This window comes from Pongo abelii, chromosome 7, assembly GCF_028885655.2.
Source record: "Pongo abelii isolate AG06213 chromosome 7, NHGRI_mPonAbe1-v2.0_pri, whole genome shotgun sequence".
In the NCBI taxonomy this organism is placed as follows: Eukaryota; Metazoa; Chordata; class Mammalia; order Primates; family Hominidae; genus Pongo; species Pongo abelii.
In genome coordinates this window covers 139682009-139695137 of record NC_071992.2, presented here as the reverse complement: position 1 = coordinate 139695137, position 13129 = coordinate 139682009, and the positions used below count along the sequence as shown (strand labels likewise).

General features: G+C 38.1%; 1 protein-coding gene across 4 annotated transcripts in view; it reads left to right on the top strand.

Annotated features, from left to right (window-relative positions):
- ATAD2 (ATPase family AAA domain containing 2) overlaps window positions 1–13129 on the top strand; it is a 121025-nt gene that overhangs the window by 48792 nt on the left and 59104 nt on the right. For all 4 annotated transcript variants that reach the window (XM_063726333.1, NM_001133755.1, XM_054560981.2 and 1 more), the window contains 5 exon segments: window positions 6601–6708; window positions 8591–8699; window positions 8940–9055; window positions 10549–10723; window positions 11803–11891. In XM_063726333.1, coding sequence (XP_063582403.1) covers window positions 6601–6708; window positions 8591–8699; window positions 8940–9055; window positions 10549–10723; window positions 11803–11891 — 597 coding nt within the window.

Sequence of the window (13129 nt, the reverse complement as noted above, 5' to 3'; positions counted from 1 at the left end):
CAGGCTGGAGTGCAGTGGCGGGATCTCGGCTCACTGTAACCTCCGCCTCCTGGGTTCAAGCGATTCTCCTGCCTCAGCCTCCCGAGTAGCTGGGATTACAGGCGCCTGGCACCATGCCCGGCTAACTTTTTTGTATTTTTAGTAGAGACGGGGTTTCACCATATTGGCCAGGCTGGTCTCAAATTCCTGACCTCAGGTGATCCACCCTCCTTGGCCTCCCAAGTGCTGGGATTGCAGGCGTGAGCCACCATGCCTGGCCTCTTCTCCCATCTTTAATGAATGTATGCTTCTGAAAGTAACGTATTTGTTGGTTGACTAACTCTACAGTTACCACCTACAATGTATGTATCTTGCAGAGGGTAGTTTTTTTTTTTTTTAATCCCTTTGATGTTCATGAGTTTCCATATTTGGTTCACAGTGTCTAGTCTTCTCCTGTGGAAAATGCCTCACATCGTTGAGTAGCTCCTTGTTACAGGATTTTTTTTCTCCTCTAATTATTTGGGTGTTTTGTTTTGTTTTGTTTCTGACTTTTTTTGTTTTTTTGAGACAGAGTCTCGCCTGTTGCCAGGCTGGAGTATAGTGGCGCAGTCTCAGCTCACTGCAACTGCCGTCTCCCGTTTTCAAGTGATTATCCTGCCGCAGCCTCCCGAATAGCGGGATTACAGGCCTGTGCCATCGTGCCTGGCTAATTTTTTTTTTAAAGGTAATGTTACCTTTGAATTAGGTAACGTAATAGCACAATTGCATCACTAGTATTTCAGTATATTCTGTATCTTTTGTCAAAGAACTAGAACTGGCAAGAAGTTGAAGTTCTTGGTTAGATTTTTTTTTTTTTGAGTCGGAGTCTCACTCTGTTGCCCAGGCTGGAGTGCAGTGGTGTGATCTCTGTTCACTGCAAGCTCTGCCTCCCGGGTTCACGCCATTCTCCTGCCTCAGCCTCCCGAGTAGCTGGGACTACAGGCGCCTGCCATGACACCCGGCTAATTTTTTGTATGTTTAGTAGAGACGGGGTTTCACCATGTTAGCCAGGATGGTCTCGTTCTCCTGACCTCATGATCCACCCGCCTCAGCCTACCAAAGTGCCGGGATTACAGGCATGAGCCACCGCACCCGGCCGAGTTCTTGGTTAGATTCAAAGTGCTGGTCAAGTGTTTGTGGGTGTCAGATTTTTAATTGGCTTTCAGTAAAATGGAGATTGGGAGATGAGCACATGTAGACAGATATGTGTGTTTAAAATGTTCTTTATTTTATTTTTGGTTTTTGTTTTTCAAATTTAGGAAACATTTTCCTATGAAAATGGATGATACTGACTTGCCTCAGCCCCTCTTTTCCTTTTTTTTTTTTTATTTCCGTAGGTTTTTGGGGAGCAGGTGGTATTTGGTTACATGAGTAAGTTCTTCAGTAGTGATTTGTGAGATTTTGGTGTACCCATCACCCAAGCAGTATACATTGAACCCAACTTGTTGTCTTTTATCTCTCACTCCCTTCCCACTCTTTCCCCCTGAGTTCCCACAGTTCATTGTGTCATTCTTATGCCTTTGCATCTTCATAGCTTAGCTCCCACTTATTAGTGAGAACACATGGAACATACGATGTTTGATTTTCCATTCCTGAGTTACTTCACTTAGAGTAAGTCTCCAATCTCATCCAAGTAGTTGCAAATGCCATTAATTCATTCCTTTTGATGGCTGAGTAGTAGTCCACTCGATTGATGGGCATTTGGGTTGGTTCCACATTTTTGCAATTGCAAATTGTGCTGCTATAAACATGCGGGTGGAAGTATCTTTTTCTTATAATGACTTATTTTCCTCTGGGTAGATACCCAGTAGTGGGATTGCTGGATCAAATGGTAGTTCTACTTTTAATTCTTTAGGGAATCTCCACACTGTTTTCCATAGTGATTGTACTAGTTTACTTTTCCACCAGCAGGGTAGAAGTGGTCACTATATACACACCAACATCTACTATTTTTTGATTTTTTTGTTATAGCCGTTTTTGCGGGAGTATCACATTGTGGTTTTGATTTGCATTTCCCTGATCATTAGTAATGTTGAGCATTTTTTCATATGTTTATTGGCCATTTGTGTATCTTCTTTTAAGAATTGTCTGTTCATGTCCATAGCTCACTTTTTGATGGGATTGTTTTTTTCTTGCTAATTTGTTTGAGTTTGTTGTAGATGCTAGATATTATTAGTCTTTTGCCAGATGTATAGATTGTGAAGATTTTCTCCCATACTGTGGGTTGCCTTTTTACTCTGCTGAGTCTTCCTTTTGTTGTTCAAATGCTCTTTGGTTTAATTAAGTCCCACCTGTTTATCTTTGCTTTTATTGTTTTTGCTTTCGGGTTCTTGGTCATGAAACCCTTGCCTAAGCCAATGTCTAGAAGGGTTTTCCTGATGTTATCTTCTAGAATTTTTATATAGTTTCAGGTCTTAGATTTAAGTCCTCAATCCATCTTGAGTTGATTTTTGTATCAGGTGAGAGATGAGGAACCAGTTTCATTCTCCTACATGTGGCTACCCAATTATCCCAGCACCATTTGATGAATAGGGTGTCCTTTCCCCACTTTATGTTTCTGTTTGCTTTGTTGAAGATCACTTGGCTGTTAAGTATTTGATTTTATTTCTGAGTTCTCTATTTCTGTTCCATTTGTCTATGTGCCTATTTTTATACTAGTACTGTGCTGTTTTGGTGACTATGGTCTTATAGCGTAGTTTGAAATCAGGTAATGTAATGCTGCCAGATTTGTTCTTTTTGCTTAGACTTGCTTTGGCTATGTGGGCTTTTTTGGTTCCATATGAATTTTAGGATTGTTTTTTCTAGTTCTGTGAAGAATGATAGCTGGTATTTTGATGGGAATTATGTTGAATTTGTAGATTGCTTTTGGCAATATGGTCGTTTCCACAATTTTCATTCTACCCATCCATGAGCATGGGATGTGCTTCCATTTGTTTGTGTCATCTGTTATTTCTTTCAGCAGTATTTTGTAGTTTTCCTTGTAGAGGTCTTTTGCCTCTTTGTTTAGGTATATTCCTAAGTATTTTATTTTATTTTGCAGCTATTGTAAAAGGGGTTGAGTTCTTGATTTCATTCTTAGCTTGGCCACTGTTGGTATATAGTAGACCTACTGCTGATTTGTGTACATTAATTTTGTATCCTGAAACTTTGTTGGATTTTTTTGTCAGTTCTAGGAGTTTTTTGCAGGAGTCTTTGGGGTTTTCTAGGTGCACAATCATATAATCAGCAAACAGACAGTTTGATTCCCTTTTTACTGATTTGGATACCCTTTTATTTTTTTCTCTTGTCTGATTGCTGTGGCTAGGACTTCCAGTACTGTGTTGAATAGAAGTGGTGAGAGTGGGCATCCTTGTCTAGTTCCAGTTCTCAGAGGGAATGCTTTTAACCTTTCCCCATTCAGTATTATGTTGGCTGTGGATTTGTCATAGATGGCTTTTATTACATTGAAGTATGTTCTTTGTATGCCGACTTTGCTGAGAGCTTTAATCATAAAGGGATGCTGGATTTTTTTGAATGCCTTTTCTGCATCTGTTGAGATAATCATGTGATTTTTGTTTTTAATTCTGTTTATGTGGTGTATCACATTTATTGACTTGAGTATGTTAAACCATCCCTGCATCCCTGGTATGAAACCCCCTTGATCATAGTAGATTATCTTTTTGATATATTGTTGGATTCGATTAGCTAGTATTTTGTTCAGGATTTTAGCATCTATGTTCACAGGGATGTTGGTGTGTAGTTTTTTTTTTTTTTTGGTTATGTCCTTTCCTAGTTTTGGTATTAGGGTGATACTGGCTTCATAGAATGATTTGGGGAGGATTCCTTCTTTCTCTACCTTGTGGAATAGTGTTTACAATGTCTTTAAACTGAAGTAATGACCTTTCTACAGTATAGCGTAATTGCTAAGAACCTGGGCCCATGACTAGGACTGTCTAGGCTTGGAGCTCAGCTCTACTAGTTTTTAGTGGCCTTTGGCAAGTTACTTAACTCTGTTTCAGTTTTTTTTAATCTGTAAAGTGAGGATAGTAGAACCTATCTCATAGTATTGTGAGAATTAGATGAGTTAATACATGTAAAGCATTTAAAATAGTGTCTGCCATACATTAAGTGCTATATGTATTTGCTATTATAACTGTAGTTTGATGTTTAAAAATAATCTCCATTTTGCAAATCAAATGTCAGAAATTTCATGTTGGTCCACAGGTTGTGTTATTGTTTGCTTTTAACTTTATTGGTTTATGAAATAAAAAACTGGAAATCATCAGTATGGTAATGTATAGAATGCAGATTTTTTGAATAAACATATAGGCTTGAATTCTGACACCATCAATGACTAATTCTGATATTTTGATTAAATTATTTAACCTGGAAGCCACACTGGCCCTAACTGTAAATTGAGCCTACTAATAATCCACTTTCCCAAAATTCTAATAAAGATTAAATACTATATCAAGTACATGGTACAGAAAGCAGTCAGTTAATGTTAGTCTTTTTTATTAATTGGGAGGTTAGTCTGAATTCTGTGACTACATAGTGAGTTCACATAAAATTATGTGAATACATTAAAGTCTAATATTCATGGTAATAATGAATAAGTTAGTTTTTCATATAAAATTGCAGACTTGTACTGGATATAATAATTTTAGTTTCAGGCTGATCACAAAGATGGTCTTGGGTGTATTTGGGTAGGTGAATGGGTGAAAGATTATTTTCTCATTTATTTCTGTGTTTCCACAACCCCTTATCCAAAACCCTTGGAAAACCATTTGTGTTTCAGAATTCAGACTTTTTGGCTGGATTTACAGATAACACACAACATATGTAGTATGGCAACATTAACATCTCTAGGGTCTCCAAGCCAGCACTGTGTAGTCAAATATATTAATAATTCTGTAGTAAAACATATGAATAATCATAGTAAGTGGGACAAAATAGAAACTAAAAACTACCTTGTACTATGTCAGGTTATGATTTGCTGCAAGTGAATAATGGAATAACTTCTTTTCAGAGTTTTTTTAATATATGTTTCTGGAACTACATTATGCAGACAATAGATTGTGAACCTTTTATATTTTTGGAAATACCTACTTACCATCATTGCACTCTGACTCAGAAAAGTTCTAGACCCTGAGCAAGTAGAATAATTAAAGTTCTTCCCAACCAGACTCTTTGTTTTTTCTGAGTCTTTTGCAACCATTCAGAGGTAGAAGTGATTAAAAATTTTCTTGTCTATTTGTAATACCTGGCATCTTATTTAATATTACCAACCAGCCTAAGTATTTGATAGTATTTTTTTCTTTTTTGTGAGTAAGAAAACTTATGGGTTGAGTAACTCATCCACATTTACACAGCTGTTAAGTGACAGTTGTGAATTTACAGTGGATGGTATACTGTTGATAAAAGGCCATCTTATTCGTCACTGTTTCCCAGCATTTAAAAAGTCTTTCTTGATGCCCTTTTGTTTACATAAAATCTCATGTCCTTCTTTTAAAATTGTTTGATATTTTAGGCCGGGCTTGATGGCTCACACCTTAATCCTAACACTTTGGGAGGCTGAGGCGGGCGGATCACAAGGTCAGGAGTTCAAGACCAGCCTGGCCAACGTGGTGAAACCACATCTCTATCAAAAACAAAACACAAAAGTTAGCTGGGCACAATGGCGCGTGCCTGTACTCCCAGCTGCTCGGGAGGCTGAGGCAGGAGAATTGCTCAACTGGGACCCAGGAGGCAGAGGTTGCAGTGAGCTGAGATCACGCCACTGCACTCCAACCTGGGCTATAGAGCAAGACTTTGTCTCAAAAAAAAAAAAATAGAAATTTGATTTTTTAAAGTAGGTGATTTCCTCCCAAATGTGAATATTATGTATAGTATAATATTGAAAATAGTTTCAAATTACAGCCCCAAATGCTTTTTTTTTTTTTTTTTTTAAATAGAGGCAGGGGCTTGCTTTGTCACCCAGCAGGCTGCAGTGCAGTGGTGCAATCATGGCTTGCTACAGCCTCGTCCTCCCAGGCTCAAGCAAATCTCCCACCTCAGCCTCCTGAGTATCTGGGACAACAGATGTGCTACAACCATACCTGTCTAAGCTTTTTGATTTTTAGTAGAGACCAAATCTTGCCAAGTTGCTCGAATGATTTTTAGTGGAGACGAGGTCCCGCTACGTTGTTCTTGAACTCCTGTCAAGTGATCCTTCCCCCTTGGTCTCGTAAAGTGTTGGGATTACAGGTGTGAGCCACCACACCCAGCCCCAAATATTCTAATACCCTCGTAATCCCACCTTTGTCTTCGAGAATAACTGATTTATATCAAGACTAAGAAGTCACCCTGCCTTCTCCTGTCTTCATGAACATTTGATATTCAGCTCTGCCACAGTCTTTAGTCTTTTTTCCTTTCCTCTCAGTTGTTTAAGCCTTTTATTCCGTTTGAAATATTCAACCAACAAAGTTTATGTCAGTGGGTCAGCAGATGTATTAATTTTATGATAAACCTTTTTGGAGCATTAGATATTTCTGATGCTTTTCTTATGCCTTTTCTTTTTCCTGCCCTTCCTTATCATGATTTCAATTTTGTTTTTTACTTTAGGCGAAGGCATGCAATCCACAGTAGTGACTCGACTTCATCTTCCTCCTCTGAAGATGAACAGCACTTTGAGAGACGGAGGAAAAGGAGTCGTAATAGGGCTATCAATAGGTAAGTGCCATATCGATGCCTTTTTAAACTAGCAGATACATTTTTTAAAAAATTGCTAGGAAAACAGAATAATTTGGGTATAAGTATAGGCTGGCTGATAAAAAGTTGCACAACAGGTTAATGTATAAACTAGAATGCTGTCTTGTTAGAATTATCTACAGTTGAATCAGAATAACAGGTTAGAACATATGACTGATTTCTTGACAATTTTTTTTTTTTTTTTTTTGAGACAGGGCCTGGTTCTGTTGCCCAGGCTGGAGTACAGTGGCGTGATCTTGGCTCACTGCAACCACCACCTCCCGGGTTCACACGACTCTCCTGCCTCAGCCTCCTGAGTAGCTGGGGTTACAGGTGTGCATCACCACACCCGGCTCATTTTTGTAGTTTTAGTAGAGATGAGGTTTCGCCATGTTGGCCAGGCTGGTCTTGAACTACTGGCCTCAAGTTATCCACCCGCCTCAGCCTCCCAAAGCTTTGGAATTACAGCTGTGAGCCACCATGCCTGGCCCGCTTGCCAAATCATTATATATGGCCCACAGTGGTTCTGGTCAAACAGTGACTTAAGGAAATAACCTTTTCTTTTCATTTCATGTTTTTTTGTTTTTTTTTTTTTTTTGCTTATAATAATGATAAGTTCTGAGGAACTCTTAAGGAAAATGGAAGGCTTTACTCATTTTATAACTCCTTGTAGTGTAAGTCCACATATACTAACCAGCTTATTTGATTTTCCCAGTAATTATTTAAGGGAGATAGAGCAAGGATTATTTACATTTTACAGATCTGGTTGAGTAAGTGAAAATGCAGTGCTTAGGTGCTTGGATTCTTTTTTTTTTTTTTTTCTTTTAATAGAGAGAGGTTCTCACTATGTCACTCAGACTGGAGTAGAAGCTAGGCTGGTCTCGAACTCCTGACCTCAAGTGACTTGGCTGGGATTACAGGCATGAGCCACCACACCTGGCCATAACTATTTCTGAATATTTTTGAAAGTAGTTAGGGAACTTCCAGCCTGTCCAGCATGGTGAAACCCTGTCTCGACTAAAAGTACAAAAATTAGCCAGGTGTTGGTGGTGCACACTAGTAATCCCAGCTACTCAGGAGGCTGAGGCAGGAGAATCGCTTGAACCCAGGAGGCGAAGATTGCAGCGAGCCGAGATCACACCACTGCACTCCAGCCTGGGCGACAGAGTAAGACTCAGTCTGAGAAAAAACCCAAAAGACAAAACAAAACAACAAAAAAGGAAGTAGTTAGGGAACTTGCTTGAGAGGATTGATGTTGGATCCAAATGCTGGTAGACTGCGAATATTTTTTCTGAGAGGTATTATAGCAGAGTTGTTATAGGTCTGGAGAGAGACCACTTGTGTTTGATTCCTGGCCCTGCCATTTACTAGTTGGGTGATCTTGGACAAATCAGTTAATCTTTCTATGTCTTGGTTTTGTTTTAAAATGGGGAAAATAATAATACCTTCCTCATAAGACTGTTGTGAGGATTTATTGACTTAATCCATGTAAAGTACCTAAAACTAAAACAGTGTCTGGCCAATGGTAAATACCCTGTCTATGTTAGACACCTCCATTAAAATGTAGGTTAGTACTGTCTGATTTCACCACCGTGAATCACTTTACGGTGCCTGTGGCATCTTGATATTTTTATTTGACTATATGTCTTTAATTTCATAATAAAGCTTCAGATATAAATATTTCTGACACTTAAGTTCTGGACCTATTACAGAAAATGAGGAAATTAAAATACATATCTTAAGATTGCTCCAGTTGAAATTTAGATTTCTTTTTTTTAACTTAAATGTTTATATTCAAACATGGAATTTGGCAAGGAGGGTGAGTTGATGGGTTTGTGTGGTTTTAAAAAATCTTTTTAAATAGGTGCCTCCCACTAAATTTTCGGAAAGATGAATTAAAAGGCATTTATAAAGATCGAATGAAAATTGGAGCAAGCCTTGCCGATGTTGATCCAATGCAACTAGATTCTTCAGTGAGTACTCTGTTTTGAAACATATGCTTGAACTATAATGTGCTTTGTTTTAGTTTTAAAGTTAAAAAAAGGAACCAATGATTTTTCTTTTTAGTCAAAACTCTAACCTTTACAGACGTCTTTTGTTAATCTTCAGGTCACAATTAAGATATTATTACTTCATTGACTGTGTATGGTGTGGGGTGACATTTTAATCTGGACTCCAAATCTAAAAATGTACATGTTTGCTTCCATTACCAGGTACGATTTGATAGTGTTGGTGGCCTGTCTAATCATATAGCAGCTCTAAAAGAGATGGTGGTGTTTCCATTACTTTATCCAGAAGTCTTTGAAAAATTTAAAATTCAACCCCCAAGGTAATTTAATTATATTTTTAATTTTAGCTGAAAATCTTTGCTATTCTTGCTTCTTGTAGTTCTTATACCTTGCTTATTAACCCATTTTTAAGCGATAGTTCCCTTTTCCCTTTTCATTATACAACTTTTCTCTCTGAATCACCTTTATAGAAGCAGTAATTTAAATAAACTTTTAAAAATTAGTAAGCTTTCCCCCCATCGTAAAAGTAATATGCCGGGCGGGGCGCGGTGGCTCATGCCTGTAATCCCAGCACTTTGGGAGGCCAAGACCGGTGGATTACCTGAGCTCAGGAGTTCGAGATCAGCCTGGGCAACGTGGTGAAACCCCGTCTCTACTAAAAATACAAAAAATTAGCCAGGCCTGGCAGCATGCGCTGAGGCAGAATTGTTTGAACCCGGGAGGCGGAAGTTGCAGTGAGCTGAGATTGGGCCACCGCATTCCAGCCTGAGCGACAGAGCGAGACACCATCTCCACAAAAAAAAAAAAAAAAAAAAGTAGTGTACCATATATCAATCACAGGTAAACACCGGTAGCTTTTAAATTAAATTTTGTAATTTAAAAAATTAGAAAGTGGCCAGGCACGGTGGCTTTCGCCTATAATCCCAGCACTTTGAGAGGTCGAGGTAGCTGGATCACAAGGTCCGGAGTTCAAGACCAGCCTGGCCAACATGGTGAAACCCCGTCTTTACTAAAAATACCCAAAAAATTATCTGGGCATGGTGGCGGGTACCTGTTGTCCCAGCTACTCGGGAGGCTGAGGCAGGAGAATTGCTTGAACCTGGGATGCAGAGGTTGCAGTGAGCTGAGATCGCATCACTGCACTCCAGCCTGGGTGACACAGCAAGACTCTGTCTCAAAAAAAATAAAAATAAAAAATAGAAAGTGCCAGGCATGGTGGCTCACACCTGTGATTCCAGTGACTTGAGAGACTAAGACAGGAAGATTGCTTTAGCTCAGGAGTTTGAGGTTGTAGTGAGCTATGATCATGCCACCGCACTCCAGCCTAGCTGACAGTGAGACCCCATCTCTAAAAATAAGTCAGAAAGTTATTAATGTTAAATAACATTTACTTCTTACAGGAAATGTTGGAAGTGCCTAGTTAAAGTAATTTAGTAAATTAAAAACAAATTTCTTGAATTTTCTTTCACATTTCTTCTTCCTTACAATATACGTTTTCCCCCATACAAATTGAATTATATGATTGTGATATGTGATTACATATGCAAGGTAAGATAATATGATGAACATGATGAATGAATTGTTAAACTATTTCAAATAGAGTTTTATTTACAGTTTCAATATTAATTTTACAGTATCAGTATTAACTCCCAGGTTTTAAGTTGTGCTTTGTGGCGTGAAACTGTACCATAATTCAGTTGTCTTACACATTTTAATTTTCTAATTAAATGAATCATGAAATTGGTTTCTAATTTTTGTTTTAAAAGTCTGCTTTTTAAATGTAATACTAAAATGTTAATGTATTGTTTTACAGAGGTTGTTTGTTTTATGGGCCACCTGGAACTGGAAAGACTCTGGTTGCCAGAGCACTTGCCAATGAGTGCAGTCAAGGGGATAAAAGAGTAGCATTTTTCATGAGGAAGGGTGCTGATTGTCTAAGTAAATGGGTAGGAGAATCTGAAAGACAGCTACGATTGCTGTTTGATCAGGTATGATATTCACATTTTATATATCTGGATAGTTCTGTAATCTAGGCAGATGTGTGTGAGGATTAGATAAATCTTACATTTAATCAGTGTTCTAAATAAACCCAGAGGAATTAGACTAAATATGTCATCTTTCTAGATTATTTTCTTTTATATGTCGAGATGACACTGACCTACAGTGAACAGTTTTATAGTAAGAAGGGAAAGAAATAATTGGATCTTAGTTCTTTGGAGTCTTAGGTCTCATGCCTAGGAAGAGAGTGGTAATCTCATTTAGAGAGATTGTAGTAGTTAATTATGGCTCAGTATGGGAGTTGAAGACTAGTTCTGCCCTGGAGCGGCTTTCATTTTCATATCCCAGATTGTATTGAGAGCACATTGTGAGATAATACATTCTGATCTACTGAGGCATATTGCTGCAAATGCTTTTAAATCTCTTTTTGGAACTCTCCCGAGATTCTTTTTTACTTCTATGTTTATGGAAATGGATAAAAACTGTGGCATCTTGCTAATGTTTTCCCTTCCTGACTTGGAGGAAGACTATGTCACTGTCTTCTATTCTTTGTCTTGTTTCCATAGTTCAATAGATATTTTTGCGTGTCCAGGAACGATAGCTATATGAAATCTAAGGTATATAACCAGTGGAGTATGTCTTTTGAATACTTCTAGTTGAAAATGCAATTGAAAATTAAACCATATGTCATTATAATTTAGTTTGAATTCTTAAAACCCAGTTACTGGAACTTACGTTTAAATTTATAAATTATAAATAGTTATAAATTATAAATAAATTGAGGCTGAGGCAGGAAAATCACTTGAACCCAGGAGGTAGAGGTCGCAGTGAGCCAAGATCACGCCACTGCACTCCAGCCTGGGTGACAGTGAGACTCCATCTCAAAAAAAAAAATTATGAATAAATTCTGGTAAGCAAGTTTGAAGAAAAACCGATTGAAATAGTATATATTCAGCTTTATAAATTCTGTTAAGCATGTTTGAATGAGAATTGATTAAAATGGTTTATATTAAGTGTACGTGTTTGAGGCTGTTTATGCTAACCAATGACCACTCAACCTACTTTCTAGGCCTATCAGATGCGCCCATCAATTATTTTTTTTGATGAAATTGATGGTCTGGCTCCAGTACGGTCAAGCAGGCAAGATCAGATTCACAGGTAAAACTTGCTTGATGGCACTTCAACATTTCTTCCTATTTCCTGAGTGGTATTGATGTGTGAGAGATAGAATGTTAAATGGTGAAAGAAACTTTATAAGCTAGTAGTTCCTTTTTTTGGTAGTAGAACCCCAGTATATAGTACAAAAATAAAAAATGTGGACGGGTGCAGTGGCTCGCTCATACCTGTATTCCTGGCACTTTGGGAGGCCAAGGCAGGCGGATCACTTGAGGTCAAGAGTTTGAGACCAGCCTGGACAACATGGTGAAATCCTATCTCTACTTAAAAAAAAAAAAAAAAAAATTAGCCGGGTGTGGTGGTGCAAACCTATAATCCCAGCTCCGTGGAAGGCTGAGGCAGGAGAATCAGGAGAATCACTTGAACCTGGGAGGCGGAGGTTGCAGTGAGCTGAGATTATGCCATTGCACAGCCTGGGTGACAGAGCAAGACTCCCTCTCAAAAAAAAAGTAAACCTGCTCCGAATGTCAGTGTGTTCTAAAGCATGGTTTAAAAATCTTGGTTACAGAAGATTTAACTCATGATAGAAACAAATGTCTGCGGGTCAGTGATGTTAAGCCACTAGTAAGAGTAGGGCTATGGTGGGGAATGTGGCTGAATGTCCTATCACAAGAGCATATCCAGTTGCTTTTATCTCTGACCTGTTACTGATGTGCAGAAGCTTACCCAGACTTGAAAAATCGGTTTTGTTCCCTCAGATTTTATGTTCAAATTGTTAAGTATCTTAAATTTTACCAACTAATTTAGATGCTTTTAAGACATTGCCTGCGCTAAACAAAATCTAACTTAGGGCATTACTACTAGTTTAGGATTCTAATACTAGACCAATCTCCCCATTTTAAAGATGGGTAAATTGAACCCTCAACCCCCATGATTAGTTGCTTATCCAAGGGAGCACTTTAACAAGTGCTACTGTCCCAACCTGAATCTAAATTACTTTTAGTCCCAATTCATTTCAGTTTTTTAGAACTTCTTTTTAAATGGTTTCATGAATGATGTGTAATTGATTGATCAATTTGGAATATCCTAAAGGAAATATTTGCATGCTTTCATATATGCTAGTAGTATTGTTTTATATTGTAGATAATGTAGATGAATAAGATATAGTGTGTGATTGATAGGTGGGTTTTGGCTTTTCTAACATCTAACAAGATTTGCTATATTCTAATGGCCTTTTAAACTTGATGATAAACAGTTTTACTTGTTGCTGTGAGTAAATT